Source organism: Mixophyes fleayi, chromosome 5, assembly GCF_038048845.1.
Source record: "Mixophyes fleayi isolate aMixFle1 chromosome 5, aMixFle1.hap1, whole genome shotgun sequence".
NCBI lineage: Eukaryota > Metazoa > Chordata > Amphibia > Anura > Limnodynastidae > Mixophyes > Mixophyes fleayi.
This window is the reverse complement of record NC_134406.1, coordinates 253213327-253235846: the sequence shown is the minus strand read 5'-3', so window position 1 is coordinate 253235846 and position 22520 is coordinate 253213327. Positions and strand designations below refer to the sequence as shown.

The following is a 22520-nucleotide window of genomic DNA, read 5'->3' as shown; positions in this document are numbered from 1 at the left end:
GAAAGCTCTCTTAATGGTAATAGTGATAGGACTGTCAATCAGTGTATGATACTCAGGAGCAGGACAATCTGCATTAACTGACTTGTGATATATGGTTGTTCAGAAGGAGCATTTCTTGTTTTGACAAATGCTGCGATCAAGCACCAATGAGTGAACGGGATTCTTGCAGCGCATCTTCAGGGGGTCACCAAATTGTGCACCATCTGTAGCTGGCAACCAGGGAAAACATTTCTTAAGTGCAGAGCATTTACAGTAGACATCTTCTGTAACCACGGAGTAGAATTACCACCTACGAAGCCGACTATGTCAACGACAAGTATCATGCGAAGACAGGAATATAAGATCGGGTAACAGAAAATTATTCAATTACTTTTTTCACAGCCACGGGCAAAGAGCTCAAATCCGATAGCTTAATTTAAATCTGTGTAATTAGGAGTATGGAGAATGTCTGCTGCTATCTCTAGCTATTAAGAAAAGAATATTTGTAATTGAAAACTCTAAAAATGCGACTGTAATGGTGAAGAGTAGATGGCCTGTACCAATCACTCACAACTTTCTTTTTAACATTATATATCAATCAGTATTATAAACAGTAAGTCATTCATGGATGAGAACCTCCGTGGCTGGGAAGGTAGCAGCGGAACGTGTTTCTGAATTGTGACTTGATACTACAAGAACAACATGAACTACTGGAACAGTCATTGAATACTCTAAGCGGAGACCAACCTGCCTCCAGCTCTGAGCTCTGTTCTTCAACATGATGGTATTCCTCTTCTTCACGTACACATGCAACGCAGGGGAGAAAACATGCACATGCAAGTTACATGACAAACACAAACATATATCAAGACAATATGATGAAACACAACAGAGAATTGGGCTTTAATAGGACCTTCTAACCTATGATGTCTCGGATCAGTAACCTGAAAGCCTCTGTGCACTAATAGCGAAGATTCACAATGGCAAATTGCACAACTTGCAAAACAAGAGTTCTGTTAGTCTTCGGTTAGCAGCTCCTATACTACAACAAACCTGTCTGACAATTGCTCCATCTCACATTAAGGTAACAATCAACTAAATACATTAAATATGTCTATAAAGCCTAACAGTTATTACAAGCATAATACCTTATCTGACAGTAACTAGTTCCTGGTTTCCAGGATAAACTTTATACTGTGAGAGCTATTACACCTCTTCCACCCCACAGTATCATACTGCTGCAATATGCTGACTAATCAGCCATTGTGTTGCAGGGTTGTGAGGCTGGGACTGCCAATCAACGTGATATGACAGTATTACTTTGTAGAGGGGGGAAGGATCTGGAGTGAAAGTGACTGGTTTGCGGTTTACTGGAAGCCAGAGGAATCAGCAGAAACGCCAGCAGTACACAAAAGGCTGTATTTAAACTGTTACAAGTCAGGTGGGTAATTATATTCATAAAAATGCTTCTTATTTATGGAATAACTATTATAATTTAAGGTGGACAACTCTTTAAACTGAACTAAAAATGTTTGTATCATCCATTTCTCACTTTCAGAGGCAGAAATTTATGCTATCAGCATTACGTTTTTTATAGCTGTTTTTTTTTTTTATAAACAGCAGAATGTTTGGTATATTCAGTAACACCTAAAAGTCGAGGATGACGATTTATTCCCTGATGAAAGTTTTACCAATTTATGGCCTCACATACGTTGCCAAGTTTATGTAGTTATATTGTAAATATGCAAGTGTCATATACAGCATATTATGCTTATCTTAATGTAACCGTATCTGCTGTTTACTGATAAATTAATATTTAAACCACATATTCCTAGTTAAATACAATGCAAATTTGAACAGGACGCCCCCCTTTCTTCCTGGGGTCTTCACATTATATTTGAAAATTAGGCATGGACTGCAAGCTCCCATTTTACACATTGAAATTAGAGAACTACTGTCAGCCCAAACATACTGATTAATTGTTCAATTACTTGTTATTGAGAAGACTGCATGTAAACCTTTTGAGGTCGGCCTGTTTACCGCCCCTGATTTATACTGAACACTGTATACAGTATGATATTTACACCATGATTTTTAATTGACCAATGTCAGGATCACTTATCCAATGTTGCTCAAACAATTCTAAATACCTCCAGCCATGGGGCTGACACATGTACAACTGCAATGATGACACTGCAATGATTTCCAGCCTGACACATGCCACCTAGTGGCTGCCAATAGGTCATTACAACAGCTAAAGGACCTGAAATTGAACCCATTTTAAAATACATAGCTGCACAGTTTTTAATACAATTATATAGTTTTTACCTCTAGTGGACTATAATTACTACTGATGCAATCTACACTAAAATATATTCAGCAGATACGACCAAAACAGCTTTAATTGAGTCATTTAAATACAGTAAAAATCACTAATGGGTAATTCAGAGCAAATAATGTATTTGATAATGAATTAAATGTTAATATAACAAAACAAGCATAATACAATAGCTATTACCAGCTTTTTTTTTTAAGATATTGTACAATTAAAGACCGTAAGTTGCACCATATTAAAGTACATATATGAGTACAGTACATAGATTTAGTGTATAGTCTTAGTTATAAGACAAGCAGTTGCTTTATAAATATTATCAGTGGGCCTATTATTGACAGGCATACTATACAAATGGTAACAACGCCTTTAAAATGTATCTCCTTCTAATTTTAGTGCATTTAAAGCAACGTCCTTTATTCCACTTATAAAGTATAATCACTGTATACCATTGCCTGCTATTGTGTGGGCTGAAGCGATATCAAGGTCTTGTGAATTAATAGGCTGCACTCTGAACACTGATTCAGCCCACATAAGAACTCCCTCCATGTGTGTAAGTGATGTGTACACTTTATGAACAACACAAGAGTATGTTCTACAAATAGGGTAATACCTCCTGGACTCCCGGGAGAATTCTCCCAGAAGGGTGATTACCTGCCTGTAATGTGGACAGTGATGGCCCAAAATGTGTCATTAAGTCCCGCCCACCAATTCTTTCCACACATCCCTTCCGCATCCCCCAGAAGCGAGGTATGAAATATAGACATGTATGTTTTAATAATAAATCAATCATGTATGCTGTGTTTTTTTTTGTAATGATCATAGCTGCAGCTCCAAGACAAATGCTGATTAATGAACGGCTATAAGCCGACATATTTTGTTTATGTGTCCTTATCTTGCATTTAGTATGTGTGTAGGTGTGAGAGAGAATTAGTCACTCACTGTGAAACCACTACCATCACTGTTTCCTAGTAAAATCATAAGCGTACAGCTTGTGATTATTGGTTGAACCTCAGTGTGTAGACAACAGGTTCTCTTTAAGTTCTGACAAAGGAGATGTTAAACTTCTATAAGACATACTGTAACATGCTAATACTCCATCAGTGCTTGATTAGCATGTTATCATTGAAAGAGTTTAAAATCTCCCATCAAACTAGAGGAGAGGGTTTAATAGTGACGTCTACAGGTTATTTTGTGTGACCCATTGACATACACCAGTGATGGCTAACCTGTGGCACTCCAGTTGTTGTGAAACTACAAGCCCCAACATGCTTTGCCAGTAGATAACTAGCTGATAGCTGGCAAAGCATGCTGGGGCATGTAGTTTCACAACACGTGGAGTGTCACAGGTTAGCCATCACTGACATACACTGTACTGTGCACGATCTTGCGAGGTTAAAACACAGAAACGTGAGATGAGTCAGTGGGATATAACACGGTAGACACTGTGCACTCTGCAGACAAAGCCAGAGATTTCAGCACTGCAGGTACCCTCTTAGTAGGGGACAAACACCATGTAGAACACACACACACACACAAGGCACGTCTGCAATTGATATCATAGAGATAGCAGGTGGTGTTGCTATCGGATGGGTAATTTAACTTTTACCTGGATACAAGACCACCAGGCTGAAAATACACCCTGGTTTATATGAAAAGTATGCTAGTAACATTCACAAATATATACAGGTAAAAGTCTCAGGAGCTGATTAGAACTTACGACATGTGAAATAAGTAATGCCATACATCCCAAAATGGAATGGCTAAAAATAGGGACAACATTTGACCACGCCCTCCATCCAATGTCAATTCTGAAATTCCCATACGTTTTAGTTGCCCCAAATCAGGATGGTCCCAGGCACATCAGGACCACTGGAAGGACGGTGGGCATGCGGGCATGGAGTAATATATACCACTGACGTACAACCCTGCACTGCCTCCATATTTATTTAGGAGTAAGGAAACAGATGTAGTCATAGTGATCTATTAGATAAGAGCAAATATTGTGTTTACCTTAAATTCCTGGCTTGTAATGGGGACATTTGTGAAGGTTACAAGATATCTTTTCATATATTGAATTAACTAGTAATTAGAGTTTTAGGCCCCTGATTACAGAAGTCAACAAAGTATTGCTGAATAAAGTATAGGCCCTCACGCACAATCAGCTAGAATGGCTGTCACTATAGAGATCATTGATCCCTATGGTAACTGGAACCTCTGTACTCACTAAGGATCAGACCTAAACTAGTACATCCTTCTAAAAAGGAGAAATGGAGGTGTTGCCCATAGCAACCAATCAGATTCTGGCTATCATTTTGTACTAGATAAAGGAAAGCTAAAATGTGATTGGTTGCTATAGAACTACAGAATTCTACAGAATCATTCTGGAGACAAACCTCTGCGAGCTGAACCTCACTACACAACCCACACAATGATCTGCGATCAACACCAGACAGTTTGACATCAATTGCAGTTGGGTTTATTTTGCCCTATTGCCCCCTGAAAAGGGGGGTGAGTGAAAACAAACCCTCTACGGTGTACAGACCTTCAAAGGACTCTATTTCCTTGTCTCCATTTTCTAGGGAAAATAAAAAAAAGGGAACCAAAAACACAAGGGTTAAAACAAGAGGTATTTTGCAAAATGCACTGCATATAACACAAAGGAACAAGCACATTTGAATGAATGTGTGAATGGCGCACATGTCAAACGATGTCATAAACTATTCATCACAGGTGTCACATACATACTTTGTATTCATTTACATGGGTCCTATTTGTATTCTCTACTCTGACTGACCACCGTGGGTGGCATTTATGAAAACTGGTACCCAACAAAAAAGTGCTGTAACCTACAGGAACCTGCGAAGGGCTACAGTACGTTTTTCTTAGTGCGCATGACTTCATAAATGCCTTCATTAGGTTTTCTATCATACCTCTAACAACAGAGAATGTGGGGACATTTATTAGAACAGTGGCACAACAGAAAAAAAGTTTTGAAAGTGGCAGTAGCTTCTATATGTCACTTTTTTCTATTTAAATGTCTCCTGCGTCTGGTATATACAGCCCTTACTTTTCATCCTTTTTGTGGCTCAGAAAATGTCTTCGAAATTATGTATTTTTGGTGACTTTGTCACAAGCATGCGTTTAAAGAAGCCTCAAACAAGCCACGCCGCTTGTCAGCGGCAAGATGTGAAAAACTCGCACCAGTTAAAAAATGTGGTGGAAAAGACGCATCTTTTAGTATAACTATGTTGCACGGTGTGTGCAGGAATTTTTGGGTACAGGATCTTTAATCCCTATCACAGCGCCAAGCAGTCACGCACGTTTCATTAAACTTTATTAGCAAAATAACAAAAGAAGCCCCATAGCTCAGGTGATTCATAAATATATGAAACTATTACAGCTCTGTTGCTGACTCAGCTGTCTGTCGCACACAATCACAGCTGTTTTTACTGGCGCTCATGAAAATATATTGTATATAAAATATCCATTGCGCTTGCAAAAAAATACTACTTTTAGATGTAAAGCAAGCTGTGTCTCCAGATTTAATAGAGAGAAAGTCTATTTGAAACATTTATTATAATATCTATAACAATACCACCTTCTGTTTCAGGAACGCAGGTGTTTCACAAGACGGAGAGGAATTAATGAAATGAAAATAGCACAGCAGGAAAATATTTATTATTTCAAACAATGGCTTTTTCCACGATGATTTGGTGTTTTATAATGGCCATGGCTTCAAGAAAAAATGTAGTTTTGTTTGATTGACTGTTACTAGTACTAGTTTAGACCAAATTCTAGAGTCTTTATTCAAGATAATGCATCCACACTTGCCGACTCTCCTGTAATGCCTGGAAGACTCCAGAAATTTGTGGCGCTCTCCCGGTCCTTAAGGAGAGTGGGCCAGTGGGTTTGGTCTTGGTGATGTGACTCATTGCAAAGTGTCATCACAGCTCCGCCCCTGCTGCACAAAGACGCGAGTCCTGACATTATGACGGAGTCGCGCAGTCATGTCCCCTGAACTTGCACCTAAGACTTTCCCTCTGGTATCTGAGGTCTAGAATGTAGGCAATTATGCTACATTTTTATTACTAAAGCTGCACCGCCACCTAGGGAAATATTTTATTAAGGTGCCCCCTCCTCCTAGCTAGAGCCCCAAGAGCTGCTGCATGCAGCTGTTTTTCTCTACTGGTTCCGTAATTAAAGTTGTTAACCACCTTTAGATGGTGGTATAGGGGAGCTGGGGATGTGAGCAGGAGGACCAATCATAATCCGCAATCTTGCAATTACAGCTTGTGATAGCCTCAGCGATATAGAAATCTGGGCAAAACAAAGATTTATTGAAACAACGCCCATTAAAAAAAATCTAGGCTGATTACTATATGTGCAGTAAAAACATATCTGGTCAGGACTGCTGACATTTACTTTATATACTGCCTAGAACCAGTCCACAGACTATTTACTTATACACACAAGAATGAACATGTATACAATGACAGGCAAGATAATATACATAGACAGTCATATTAGATACATACATATATGATAGATATGAGACAAACAGACGCACAGACAGATAGGTATATGACAACATTAATAAAGTGCGTCTTGGCAACACAAATATATTTATGGGAAATTTGATGCGCATTGTATGAAACATTTCACAATGGTTTAAAAAACTGTTCATCCTTTTTTACATTTCTGTGGAGTAAAATCTCAGGCCGTAGCTCCAAGACACTGCGCACAAGAGACGTCCACTCATACTTTTTTTTTTTATTAAATCATATCCTCCAGTTGCTGTTAAGATGGTTGCAACTTTTGTACTATTTTATCTGCTCCTGGTTACAGCTTATCATTTTCTAATACAGACTGTTTGTTCAATTAATGTGACTAATAAAGCTATAATGGAAGGGAGGTGGGTGTGAGGAAACCTATCAGTATATTTTGAAACCGATCTCTCCAGCTCACAAGTGCATTGGTTAGAAATAGATTATACTCATGTTGTTACCAACAGGCATCAGTAATAATAATTTCCTAATCATTTATGTGGATTCTAACATCATGCCTCCAGGTGGTAGGATTGATAACCAGGAAAAATCATACCACAAGTAATCTTCTTTACAAAACAACACGCTGTAAACATTCATTGATTGAGGTGAAGTAAAGAGTAACTGCAGAACAGTTTTATGAATTTTACACTATATCTATGAAGCAAAATTGCTTTACTTTATGTATCCCATTTGTATAATAAGTGGAGTGAAGCCAATAACCAGTATATACACAATGCTCTACTACATAGAGTGCGACATTGCATTCTGTGAACTTCTGGTCAACACATTCCATGCACTCAAACTTCTGCATTAGTCATTTCAACCACAACAAGCCTGGACTATAAGAACGTGGAATCAACTCTGACACTAGACATACAAGCAAGGAGATTCACAGACAAGGATGAGGTTGTGTTCGCTGATGGCATAGCCTCCATAAGGCAAACCCAGCCACATTTATATTGTTTAGTAATGACAGTCTATAGGAGCGCTGAGAAATGACTGGTCAGGGGAATGGAAGGGCTGCCCTTACATCCAACCAGTACAAAACAAGGCAGTGGAGCTGGGGAAAATGCACAGTAAGACATATCTTCTGCCAAGTTATCAGCTTGAATTTACAAATATAAAGATCAATAAATTCCTACACTATTTGATTTCGATATCAAACAAATTCGAACACTTTGCTGCATGTTGCAACGTGTGAGTCAAGACGGCATCTTGAAAGTAATGTGCATTGGGAGCTGTCCGGCTATGAGTGCTGAAATGACTCTACATCTACACGATGACTACATAAAGAAATGGTTCTGTCTGTACAAGTTATTTACCAGTATCCTGGCTACAGAAGTAGGTACAAATTAATGCCAAATAATGAAGTCTTATTCTTTTCAATCATTACTGAAAGAGGGGGGAAAAAGTGCAACATCTTTCAATGGGCCAATGTATTAATTATACATATACATATTTCCAGGGAACATACAGTATATCTGAAGATGATGTATCTGAAGAAGTGGAAACATAGGCCCTATTATATTACAATACATAGAGATTAATCTAATAAGAATGGAACAAGCCTGACAGGTCTTTCATTTACATGCATTCATTTTAAGGGTCGCAAATAGATGGAAGATTATTTTATCTTATCGTGGGTTCGAGGTGCAGCTAATGGAATTGCAGCTGGCATTTGAAATATAGGCTTAAATGTATCAAGCTGCGAGTTTCCGGCGTGTTTGAAAAGTGGAGATGTTGCCTGTAGCAACCAATCAGATTCTATCTATCATTTTGTAGAATGCACTAAATAAATGATAACTAGAATCTGATTGGTTGCTATAGGCAACATCTCCACTTTTCAAACTCACTGGACACTCGCAGCTTGATACATTTACCCCCTGATGTCTTACACGGTCCTGTAGGATCCCGAGCTACAATTTCACCTGTCTGTCAGATATACAGAAGAGGTGGCCATTTTGCAGGCTGGACCTATCAATTCACTAGGAACAGGTGACATCACTGAGGCACTGATGACTAATAATTTATTAACTTATAAAGCTTCAGCAGACACAGTACTATAACCTGGGCCATCTTTTCCATTGGGCACGATGGGCAGCTGCCCGGGGGCCCCACGGGCAAAGGGGCCCCATAGGCATGGCTCTTAATGAGAATAAATAATCCTGCAAAAGAAAAAACCTGCAAAAAAAAAAACTGCAAGGGTCACTGAGCAAGTACATCTATCTATCTCTATATATCTATATCTATATCTGTATCTCTATACATCTATATATCTATATCTAGGGGCCCCGGTGCACTGCTTTGCCCGGGGGCCCATAATGTTGTTAAGATGGCCCTGACTATAACAAGACTGGATATTACCAAACATACAAAGAGGTAAGAGGGCACTGCACACAAGCTTACTATCTGTAGTCCTAGTGAATTAATAGGCTGTATTCTTATGAACATTCATTCAGAATGCAAAATAACTGCCCTCTATGTGTGTGCAGATGAGCTATACATACACTGGGTGAATAATGGAAGTATGCTTTGATATAAATTTATTTTCTTAGTTTCATTGACAATAAAATAATTAATGAGGGAAAGACTGAATATAGCCAAACATGTCATTCGCAAGAATATTTTAATGAGGTGTAAATATAATTAAAACTAAATCAAATAAGGTCTCGCAGAGGTCGCAGCTAGTACCTTATAGTAATGTTAAAGTACATCTGTCGCCCCCAAACAAGGGAAGCAGACATTTTATTGTCCGAAATTTATTGTCTGTCTATAAATTCTCTGAAAGCCGGTGTCTTAAAACTGTCTACTGCACCTAAAATACAGGGTCAGTCTCAGGCTTTAAAGATCTATCACTGGAATCTCTTGTCCTGTTCCTGTTTTTAATTATTGACCAACTGCTTAGAACAATTCCTCATATTCTGCCGATAGGATTCAATTCTCACTGTTTGTTTCTATTTATATTCTCTTGGCTTTATGGGTTAATACTTATTAATCCGCAAATAATGATATTATAATCAAGTTCAATAACTATGTCACGATGGGAATGGTAACACACCAAGGTACAGGAGACAATGTGCTTTTCTGGACAGGTCCACCAGTAAACTTCTCCATGAAATGATTCTAGAATGTTGGTAACTCTGTAACTGTTTCCTAGTGAATTGCTGTTAGATCGCAATCTCATGAATATTCAGCTCGCAAAATCACGTCTGCTCGCGGGCCTCAGTGAGATCACGGGCTCCTAGTGAACTGCTAACCTAAATTTCCATGAATGTTCAGTACACAGAATGGCTGTCTCAGGTGAGTGAGGGCAACAGAAGCACTGTATGGTTTTTTTGAAACTTGACACACCTAACTAAAGACAAATGTCCCCCCCTTACCTTTTTGGTTTTGACAGCCAAGAGAACAGATTTGGGTAAAAATTCTGGTTTTGCTCAGACTTTAAAATTAGGTATCAAAATAAAGTATATACATATCAGCAGTTTCCACACAATTATCATGTAATTATTGACTAAATGAGAGGATTTCAATGCAGTGAAATGAATAATTACCATAAAAGCCATAGTCTGGTAAAAAACTTGATTGCAGAAAATTCAGTGATCTGATACAATGATACATACGGTGCCCAAGTGTTGTATGGATAGATCACATTGTGTGAGCATGCAATGTATGCAAACATGGGAGTTTCCTTAACTTCATCTGTACCCAGAGTTAAGAAAGTTTAATGCTTAGTAAAATAGGGACTTACTTCGTTCCAGCGACCCTTTCGGTGGAAGCTGGGGCAGTTGACGGCCTCTACGTCCTGCTAACGGGGTGCCAGAGGGGCTTGTTTGAACAGAGCCAGTACGAGGATGCGCCCTACAAGACACATGTTTAAATAAAGGGCAAACAGTTAAAATCTGTACCACACACATTCTCAGCAACTATGTTCACATTTATTTAAAATCTAAAATAGGGATTATGATTTAACTTGGTCTAAATGATTAAGTAATCTACAAGACACACAAAAAATAATTCATGCTCAAACTAGTTAAAGGTCTAATTTTTTGCTATCTGAAATCTGGTGGCGACATTGACACAACTAACAACAAAAGTGGCAAAAGCAGACATAGAAGAGTAAAAGCCAATAGTCACATATGTCAGCTTTCCATTGGATTGAAACACTGAAACAATTTAATTAGACAGGTTAATACTTAATGTTACAGTAAAGAAGCTGTTATGGCACATGATGAATAAAAAAGTAATAAAAAGTTTATTAAGATGGTGAAAAAAGTGGTGATACAGAGTAACCATTATAAATCACATTAGGTATATTTAATAGATAAACTGTCTTTCGTGTATAAGTTTTGGTGAGAAATGGGAGGTGTACACACACAGCAGAGGGCGATGAGTGGACCTTTGGGTATTGAAAAAACATATCTAAAAAAACTGCAACATTTAACAAAGTACTGAAACCTCCGATTGTGGTATTTGGTTACATTTGTCATCTTCAAAGGTTTTAAGAACATTTTCAAATGTACTAGTTAAAGCAAGGCAATATATTGAGTCTAACTTTTTTTATGTTTATACCCGTCCCCAATTTTATACTAAAAGTGGCAAATCATTAATATTATTTTTGATACTTTATGGGTGAGATGCGGCACTTGTATCTGCTTTCTGCAGCAGGATGAGCTAAATGTGTTCCAGGTTAGAACGTAAACAGGATTAGCTCAGAATGGTAATGATTGGAATTGTCTGAGGTCCAAGTGAGAACTGAGAAGGGGCTGTGGGTGGGCAGCAACAATTTTACTTGCAAATTCACCTGATTAAACCCAGCTGGCATTATAGTTGCAGAGAGCAGATACAGGATTGTTTAACAGCATTTTCAAGTGCTATATTTCAGCCATAAGGCAGCAGAAAGAATAAGTACAATAATAATTTTCAAATCATCTAATCAAATGGAGATAAGGAAGTAAAAAGGGCGATGTTCACTACATCACAAAATGCTTACTATTAAATAAGCATTTACCCCGCACTGCTTGCCTCGTAGTGTAATTTGGTCTGCAAATAATCTTTAGTTAGATTTATCAGATATTATGAGCAGACATTCCCTGCTATTAGTAATTCTTCTATGGTAATGTTTATTGGTCACTATCTAAAGTTTTTCTTTTAAAAGGATTTTAATTCATTGTCTTGTATATGCAACATTTACGATATGCATGTGTTTATCCTTCTGGCTTCCATCTGTGCTTTTCAACAAAGTCTGTACATTATAAAGAGTTATTTTCCATTGTCCAATGGCATGACAGAAAGCTGCTCTAAGGAACTACTTGGATCCAATGTAGAGAGCACATCAGGGCTGTGGCAGATTGCTGGGCAATTAAAATAATCATCTCTCTCTGCTCTAATAACACATGTCTGAAAAACACAGATGGGACTTCAATGACTAGGCTAATATATTGGTTGACTTTGTCTGAGTGTTCCATAGTGTAGCCTCAAAGTTCTAGCAATTAAAATCATTCAACACCAGTCTCCACTCCATTTTATGCAAAGGCGAACAATCTGGGAAGGATATCCCTGTTTCCATATTTAAAGAAAGATGTACTACTAACTTTTGCCTTACAATTATGATTTTGTGTGACCAAGAAACATTTTATTGCTAGACTCTTGTTAAATGTTCTTAATAAAAGGCATTTAAACAGCATGCTTTCCTGACAGTCTATAAATTAAGGAGACAATGAAAAATATGTTTATTTTTTTTACATATAAAAATCTCTAGTGATTTATAATAGGTTAATAAGTGCTGAAAAATATATCTTCTGTCAGTAAAAAGAAAACATCCCGTACAGACCCGACAATCAAAACCCGGAAAGAATTAGGTCTTGTTCTTCAGGCTGTACCGATGCTTCCTTTATACAAGATACGGCTTTCCAAACTTATTAACTGCTACACTTAAGAGAGAACCTCCATTTTGAAGAAAAACAATTATATGGTGACATGAAGTAGTTTGGTTAAGCGATGTCTGATGAGGACAAACAAAGGTCTAATTCTGCAAGAGAAGACGTGATTGATTATGGGGTGTGCTCTATGAGTTCAAACCAGGATTTCCTGAACAATGAAAATAAAAATCCACAAAACAAATGCAGTTATATACGGTTAGTAAACAACGCACAATGGCACCCACACCATTATATCCAGCAGAGAATATAAGTAGTGTGTTAGCAGTCAGAACGTTAGTATCTACAGTTAAAAAACGTGATCAGCCAAGAATGACAGAGACTGGAGAGCTACTGGGAAAATAAAATGGTGATTCTGTGGGGAGGGGGAGGGGGGAAGAGAGGAATTAGGCTGAGCCATTGTTGGTTTTCACCTCGATAAGGCAGGTGAAGGAGGGGCAGATCTTCCGGTCATTAATGAAGGCATCGACCTCATGAGGTTTGAGTCAGGGCGCTCAGTGGATCGGGAGCGGCAGTTGGTCCGCTCAAGTACAGGCCGTTGTTCTGTGGACCTGGATCTCTGATATGGGTGTCTATCTGCCGCTTCACAATTCCTGTAATGTTAGTCAAAAAGCCGCTCAGTTGACCTTCTGTTATATCTTTAGGGAGGAGAGATTTATATATATATATTTTTTTTTTTACTTGACCCAATACTACATGTTAGCACTCAAAAAAATAAATAGAAAATAGATGTTTATCAAAACAAACAAAAATAGAATGCTCAAGATTCTTTTTGGAACATGTTCAGTTATATTGTGTAGAAAGTAAAAGAATACAGAAAATAGAACGTTATGTAAATTTACTAACAGTGTTGCCTCCTTATACTGTCGTTTAGATTGAAGGCATGAAATTAAAAATGTAAATTTATCACTTTTAAGACAAAATAACATACACAGGAGATACAAGGAGAGGTTGTTGTTATCGATTGTTAAGACCATTTCAATTACTGTGTGTTTAGAACAGTGAAGTTAGCTGCATTGCTAGACCTGGTCTCCACCTACAGGGCATGAGAGGTATTGCAACCCACAATATGACCAAATGCAATGGCACAGGTAACAAAAAATCAACTCAGTTACCCTTCTGTTACATCTTTTTGGAGATTGAATCAAGTGACATACAATATATATATATATATATATATATATATATATATATATATATATATATATATATATGCCACGTCCAACATTCAATACTACAAGTTTGCACTCAGAAACAGTAATCGTTTACAAAAAACAAAAATAGAACATTCTTCCTCTTTCTGGAACATTTTTTTAGTTATATTGTATAGGAAATAAAAGTACAGACAATAGACAGTTATCTAAAGTTACTAACTCATAATATCGTAAATTCAGTAGGCATTCAACAAAAAGATAAATGAAAGTGAATGTATCACTATTAAGAGAAATATAACATACAGAGCAGATAGGAGGAGATGTTGTATTCATAGATTATTACAATCTTTTCAGAATATAGAGTTAGGAACAGACCCAGCTACTGGGTACACACTGTGCACGTGGAAAAAAATAAATTTTGCGCTGCAGGGGACAAAATGGAAAATCCACAACTTGATTTAGAGGTGTGAGGAGTGCACGGCATGGCCCATCTCTAAAATGCAATGTTAAAATAGAGGTGCCCAGTATGTGGTTTGCTCAACTGAAAATTCTGCACCTGGTCACCATTTGCACCAACTCTAAATTAGCCCCTTAGTGTGGTGAAATTAGCTGTAGTTGAAGCCGTAGTCCCCACCTACAGGCCAAAAGAGGTACTGCAACCCAAAAGAGGGGCACCAGACTATATTTAAATAAAGTATTTCCAATGAGAATATATAAGTATGTGAACAAAGCAGTGAGGCTCCTGATCCACAAGAAAAATGTGCCTGCATACTGATTTATTAAGACTGCAACAAAGAAATAATTAGGGCTATATTCATGTTACAGTGCGGAATTTCCGCTCATTGTTGTGTGCATCTCTATGGGGTATGAGGAATCCTGAGCGGAGATAGATCGCAGCGGAGTGCATTCATGGATCTTCTGGAGGCACTCCACAGCACATCACGCACAATTGGAGTTCCCCCATAGTACAGCCAAAATGCAGATTGCTTTTGAATCCTATGTCTGCAGCTTTATGTATTTTGTGTTTTGGTTGCATTTAAAATGTCACCTACAGACACACAGTCATATTGTGGGCTGAAACAGTGTTCATGAGAAAGCTGTCTATCAATTCACTAGGAAGACATGCCATGATGGAGGCAGTGTCATGGCTTCTAGTTCACTAATAAACTGCATGTTCAAGAAAGTCACTTCAGCTCACAAGCTGCCTCCGCTGTATGTATAAATTGCACTTTAAAAGTAGGGATCATTGATCCTCAGCACTACACCTGAGTTACATTAACACGACAGCTGGGTGGTTAAACATTTCCTACACCTGAGGAAGTTACTTCACTAAGGGGTAAATGTATCAAGCTGCAAGTTTCCATCCGGTTTGAAAGGTGGTCTGATTGGTTGCTATAGGCAACATCTTCACTTTTCAAACCCGCCGGAAACTTGCAGCTTGATACATTTACCCTGAAGTCTATGGATATTTTATTGGAGACAAGGTTTCAATGTTACAAACAACAAATAACGCTGACATTGCTTCGGACAGTATCTGGCAGCATTTTAGAAAGCGCAACTATCCAGAGGTTATAATTTATTCAAAAAGAGTAAGACTCAAGAAGTCAACCTGTTCAACAATGGTAAAATAAAAAGCCCCAGAAACCACCCAAACAGCGCGCACGCGTGCCCACACACACACACACACACACACACACATACATACACACACACATGCACACACACAATAGATCATAACTAGAGTGCATAGTCTACAAACTGTCCACACACACAGTGATATTTTTCACATAACTGTATATGCAGGGCAGTTGCGTGAGTTGGTCCACCTCTCTCAGGCACAGAACTGCTCCCCTTCCCCCCCCCCCCCTCAGCATCTTGTATTCTTTGCAGTGTGGCACTGGACTGTGCCATCATCAAGTACCAGGCTCCCAGACCATTAAAAACATGAAGGAATCAGCAGCTAACAGATTCACAGGTATGAAGCTGCCAACTGCTGCCCCTCCATGTCAGTGTGTGGGCACCACTATGATAATCTAGACAATGATTGAGTGACATCACACCTTAGGCAGGGTCGTGCCGACCCTCTTCATATGCAACAAAACTAACTACATATAATTGACTAAAATGTGTGCTTATTGTATCTGTAACTTTAAATCACTTATGATTTATATTCATTTAACTTGCTCAGTACAAATATGAACATGTAATCCACAGTTGGAAATTACTGTACCGAACAATACAAGATCTCTTTTATATGAAAGTATAAAACCATTTTCTAGATTGGCTGCAATTCCAGCTAAGCTGAGGGTAGAGATCTGCAACCTCGATACCTGTTCAATAGTTGGAAGGAGTTTGAAATTGAAGCGCTCCAACACCTCAGTGCATTCCTATGCTGAGAGCGGGATAGGCTAAACAGCCGTCCAATCAACGCTCTCTACACACGAGTGGTCGGTGCTTTTCAATTCTAAATTTCTATAATTGTCTTCTCGTGGTATCTCTTGGATATGGCTTGAAACAAAATAGTTAAATATATGTATTGCCGCTAACAACCTAAGCCACTCCCCGAACGTACAAACCCAGACTCCCATACGTGATTTAGTGATGTCACTAGTTTCTGACAAACTGATAGGCTGCATTCTTACGAATATAGGTTCAGACCAGAAAATGGCTGTCTCCACTGTATGAGGAGTGACAGGTGCAATATATTGTCTGGTTCATTATTCTGTTGCTGAATTTAGTATTTCATTGCTCAACATATAATCTTGAAAAAACTGCCAATCAACTCACTGGGAAATAGTGACATCACTGTGCCACTTGGTACTTTAAGGCTCAGTGATGTAAGTAGCTCCCAGTGAACTAATTGACTACATTTTTCATCAGCTGATAGGTAGTCTCCACTTTGTGTTACATCAAGGGCTAGACCTGAGAACTACTGGTACTAAAATGAAATGAGGATTTATAGCAATACAGAGCAGATTTCACTATTACAAACACACAAGAAAACATTACAACTGTTAGAGTGGTACACTGGAGCATTTACTACTAATCACGTTTCATTAGGAGTCAAAATGTTCTGACAATAATTAGGGGTATTAAAATATTCATACAACAGACTCTGAACTAGGACACATGGGAACCACTGATGTGGATGAGAGTTAAGCATACAATAATACAATGACATGGGACACATGTAAAGGAAGTGGGGAAGCCAGAATGCCCTATTTGGACCTTTAGACACACACACATTTGGTGCCTTAACTCCTTAGCCCAGTGGATCCCAAGCTTTTCTCAGTTCGAGGCACCCTTAGGGTCTCCATAATTTCTTCAAGGCACCCCTAAGTCAAAATAATTACAAAGTAGTCCCCCACCTTGCTTACAACTGGCTCTGGCCGTGGCACCCCTGGGAGATCGCCATGGCACACCAAGGAGCCACGGGGCACAGTTTGGGAACCACTGCCTTAGCCCCATACTTTTTCTATATTAAATATGCTGAAGCTTTGATACAAGCCAGTCCAAGTCCTCCCCTCTTCTGTTCAGTCGTGTTCCTCAGGTATACCTCTCCCTACTCAGTTCATTTACCATTTCCTCACAGCATGATCCACATCAACTGTTTGTTTTTTCAAAGCCTAATTTTTTTGATAACATGTTGTCGGATAGTAGACTGCTAAATATACTTTTGTGCACTTTTTTTAAAGGAACTGTATTTGCACAATATATCTAGGTTCTCTCCTATCTTTAGCCATATTCTACATTCACTGTCTAGTAGCGTGCATAAAACTTCCATGTCCTAAAGCTCTGGCTAACTTTGGGGTGTACCATTAGTGTGTCTATGACCAGCCCATACTGCTGTGTTACCGTATTTCAACAGAGTAGTGAGTTGGATACGTGACAGACGTCAAGCTGTAGACATGACTCACTACAGCCAGACCACCAAAAAGCACAGGAATTTCAGGACAGGTGAGCTCTATAAACACTCTACTAGACATCATATATAGAGAATGGTTAAACATAGGATAAGGGCTATAGTCTATTTTCCACATGTAGCCCCTACAAAAACTCATAAAGTGGAGTTATTCTTTAACCCCTTCAGTGCTGAGGACAAGTGGGACTCGTCCTCAGCATATACCTCAAAAGAGCAAAGGGAGAGTCCCACTCGTCCTTAGCACTGCAGGACTTCAAATGGGGGAAAACTCACCTAAAAGTCCCCCACAGCTAGTTACTACCAGATGGAATCGGGGAGAGGGTGGGGCTTGATGACATCATCGGACTGGGGGTGGCGATAATGTCATGAAGTTTTCTCCCTTCCAGCCACTACACTGCAGACAATTATAAAGAGCATGGGGGAGGGCACTAAAAGTGCCCTATCTCCCCAATCCTAGCACCCACAGACTCGGGTGTTACCACTTTCAATTTATGTGGTCCCTTAGTGATCACCAGAAAATAATATACCTATACTGCAGAAAACATTAAGGAACCCAGGATGTGGGAAGGGTTTTGCAATACCCATCCTGGCTTTTTAGACATTGCTATTGACATTGAAAATGGGAAACAAAGTAATTTATAGAAGTCTACACGCCACACCAAAGGAGGGCCATACACTTTTATTTATTCATTTATTTTTTTTAAAATTTAGCAATAAAATAATTATTTTGTTGCATAACTAAAGGTATGAGATAAATATATCTATCCCAGTGAAAAATTGCTGATTAAGAAATATGGGATAGCTGTCACAGTCATTGTAATGGGAGTAAAATGATAAAAAAAAATCATGTTACACTAGCATGAATATTGTTGATATTTACTGTATCTAGATTATAAAGTCAAAACCAACTAAACAACAAAAATACATGCAGGAAACAAAATAATTTCAGGAACAATTGTAAAAACTGGTGCCTAGGTGAAAGGCAGTGCTGCCCATCGCAACCAATAGGATTCTGTTATTTTCCTAGTGCAGGCTAGAAAATGAAAGAAAACGTTTGATTGGTTGGTAAGGGCATCACCACTTTTTTCCTTTTCACCTGTTCACATAAATGTCTCCCAATCATTGGGTAAATGTAGAGCTACTGCTTTCTGTCACACTACTCTGTACTTACCCAGGGAACTCAGCTGAACCATTGACTACATGATCTGCCCATGCACTTGCACCATTGTACAACCTTTACAATGCAGCCAAAATGGAAAATAAAAAAAGTGTTATCAAATGAAACAAAACATTGACATGAAATGAATTGACTGTACAAAATTATAGATGAGGAGGACTCAAAATTAGATATTACTAGCAGAGTGCTTTGCAGAAACAATTTTGAGATATACAGTTAACTGACTACCTGCAAGTGGCGATTATTAATTAGATTTTTGCAGGTTGGTATGTTCTTGATATGCTGATATTAAAGAGATAAAACACTGCACACACACAGGTTCATAACTAAGCTTGCTCCTAAGATTATCATGCTCACATTTGGGATTACATACAATTTGTATCCTGATTTGTAAGTCCCTGCAGGTAAAGCTCTAGACATGCCTTGCTTTGGTTATAGTTTTGGTTTAGTCATATTATATAAAACTATTCACTGCTTCTGACGCTGTATAGGGACGGAATGCAGTTTGAAGTAACGGAATGGATCGTACCATTAATCTAAATAAATGATGCTGCATCCGTGCTTACAGCGGTACGCGGTTTGGACCAACCACGTGCACATGCGAAACCGCACAGCCAGCAACGTAACAAAAACATTAAAATGTACATATGTGACATTTGCCCTTAAGGCATAAGGAGAGTTGTACTCATCAGCATTTTAGGAGAAAAAGAGAAAACTGGTCATTAATTAAGTGGGTGGACAAAAACCTGGGCAGTTAAAGAAACATACTTCCACCATGAGCATCCGCTCTTGGTTTGCAATCTAGTCTCAATTTATAGGCACTTCCAAAAGATAAATCACGGCTGCATTCATAGACGACCCTCATTGAGCCCCTGAGTGTAAATCTACTGCGTTACTTCTCCTGCACCGCAGAGAAAGTCCGAAAGAAACCTAATTGCTGAACCAATCTCTGCAAACTTTAATAGTGGCCCTTTAAAACAGTGCTTGTTTCGATGGACATTTAGGTTAAAGGGAACTATAGACAATCAATGATCATGAACAGCAACAGTGCTACCAGAAAATCTGAGGCAATTTAAGTGATGCTTTCCAATGAATGAAGTGGTATGCTGGATCCTTTTTATCAATGCCATGCGCCCCCCCCCCCCCCCCCCCTCCTACCCCTCCCCCTGACCCTCCAATTGTCAGAATTATTTGTCTGGTAGCTCTCTGTGCGCAGGAAGTGGAACAACAACAATTTATAGATTAGCGGCCATATATACTCTAGGTGAGCATATAAAAGAGAACAAAACAGAAATATTTTGACAAACAAAGAATGTTCAAATGTAAATATTTTACAACGTTTTCCATAGTTTTTACTATACATGTGTGATTTTGTTGCAGGATACAATGTAAAAATATAGAAGTGACCTATGGGCCAAGCTCTGGGGAGACTGCTTGCAGTATCTAACCTATTTTGGCATGGGTATTTTAGTGAAGTATCGCTGTATAGCACAGTAATGAGGGTTGGGGCAGCACGGTGGCTCAGTGGTTAGCACTTCTGCCTCACAGCACTGGGGTCATGAGTTTGATTCCCGACCATGGCCTTATCTGTGAGGTGTTTGTATGTTCTCCCCGTGTTTGCGTGGTTTTCCTCCGGGTGCTCCGGTTTCCTCCCACACTCCCCAAAAAACATACTGGTAGGTTAATTTGCTGCTATTAAATTGTCCTTAGTCTCTCTCAGTCTGCGTGTGTGTATGTTAGGGGATGTTATGTTGTAAGCTCCAATGGGGCAAGGACTGATGTGAATGAGTTCTCTGTACAGCGCTGTGGAATTAGTAGCGCTATATAAATAAATAGATGATGATGATGATGATGATGAAGGGGTGATAAGAGATACATAAGTGTGTGAAGGAGCTTTAGGTTGCTGTGATACAGTGTTGATTAGATAGTCTCCAGATCTGCACACACTCTTTGGAACATCGGTGAACACAGGTTTCCTAAAGGTTTTTCCGCAGCATAAGGGACTAATGAGCTGAGGCTTGCGATCATATATAGGACCTGAGCTACATTGAGTAGGGGAGATATTTACCTTGAGCTGACCTTACTTCTTTGGAAAGAAGTTGGGATTCTATTAAGGATCTGCTGATTCTTTCTAAAAGATGATATCTCAAATTCAAATTATTGCTAGAGGAATATATCATTATGTAGCAACTGGATATTTGAGACTGATTAATGTCCAGGCAATAAGCAATGACCACTGTGCATTAGAAAGCACTTTATAAGATATGATGCTTCTGGTATCATTCCTTGGTAACATTTTAATCAAACGTATCACCTCTAAGGTTCTACAGACTACAGATTACCATAACATGCAATATTATACAACCTGCCAACTATCATCTATTTCTACAAGGTTAGCGAAAATACCTTTCTGGAGAAGGGACACTTTCATCACAATGTGTATTAGGCACTCGTCTCTCCTGTTTAGTCCTCCTAAACATGGGACAAACAGCACAATTCTTTTGAAAATGTTTAGATACTCTCTGTATTCAGAGACATTGCACCTTAGATAACCATTTGTTTAAATCACATATGGTAGCATAGGCAAACCGAGGGGGGTTTCCTAGTACCTGGAAACCCCCCTTCAAGCCTGGGGCACTGTATAATTGAGGTGGCTGGACCCTGACCCTACTTCACACGGCTCTGCAGTGCATGCAGCATTGCCCATGTATATTATAGGGATAGGAAGAGTTAGAGAGCAGCCAAGCACTGTCTAATATTATAGCCACGCCCCCATGCATGCTGGTCACGCCCACTGGCGGCATGGTGTGGAAACCCCCCTCTACAAATCCTGCGTTTGCCCCTGGGTAGAAGCTGTCCATGCATCTAGCCTTCTGCAGTCTAGCTGTCTAGCTGTTTGTGTACAGTGGATGGGCCAAGGTGGCATATGTGTAGGACAGAGCAATTGAGAGGAACTGGAGGATGGAGGAGCAATTTAAATGGGAGAATTAAAAGTAAGGAGCGAGAAGGCTAACCCGTGAGCCCCGAGGTGGCAGACACCATTACTCATAATGGGCACTTACCTAGTGAATGAATTAACCGTATAGGGGAAAATGTGTGACATTTTTCATTTATTTTCATATTTGTCACAAATTGAGTAAGAGAAAAACCAGATATGTTATTCCATTCTCTATTTGCAACAGGAAAATGATAGAATTTGTTTGGTTTCTATAGGTAACACTCATTTTCCCTGTGCAAAAGTTGTTATAACTAACCCCCATATGTATTAGCATTTCTTTTTAAATAGAGACGAGTTCAAGTAACTATTGGAAATTAATTAAGGGTAACAATATAGAACTGGAGGGACATGGTTTATAGTGTCTGTCCCTTTAAATGATGGACTTTAAACTGCAAATGGAACACTCTTAAGTAGTCCACACAGTGGGGCTGACACTGAGTGCGACAGACGCTGGTTCGTGTAGCGGATTTTG

The 22520-nt window shown here is 39.0% G+C and overlaps 1 protein-coding gene across 26 annotated transcripts in view; it reads right to left on the bottom strand.

Moving 5' to 3' along the window:
- RIMS2 (regulating synaptic membrane exocytosis 2) overlaps window positions 1-22520 on the bottom strand; it is a 506258-nt gene that overhangs the window by 120720 nt on the left and 363018 nt on the right. For 15 of the 26 annotated variants that reach the window (XM_075213921.1, XM_075213923.1, XM_075213924.1 and 12 more), the window contains 6 exons: window positions 21457-21522; window positions 19045-19107; window positions 13211-13390; window positions 10610-10719; window positions 4857-4889; window positions 727-774 (listed from right to left, as the gene is read on the bottom strand). In XM_075213921.1, the coding sequence (XP_075070022.1) occupies window positions 727-774; window positions 4857-4889; window positions 10610-10719; window positions 13211-13390; window positions 19045-19107; window positions 21457-21522 (500 nt within the window). The remainder of the gene's footprint in view (window positions 1-726; window positions 775-4856; window positions 4890-10609; window positions 10720-13210; window positions 13391-19044; window positions 19108-21456; window positions 21523-22520) is intronic. The other 11 variants (XM_075213931.1, XM_075213932.1, XM_075213940.1 and 8 more) reach the window with 6 other exon arrangements.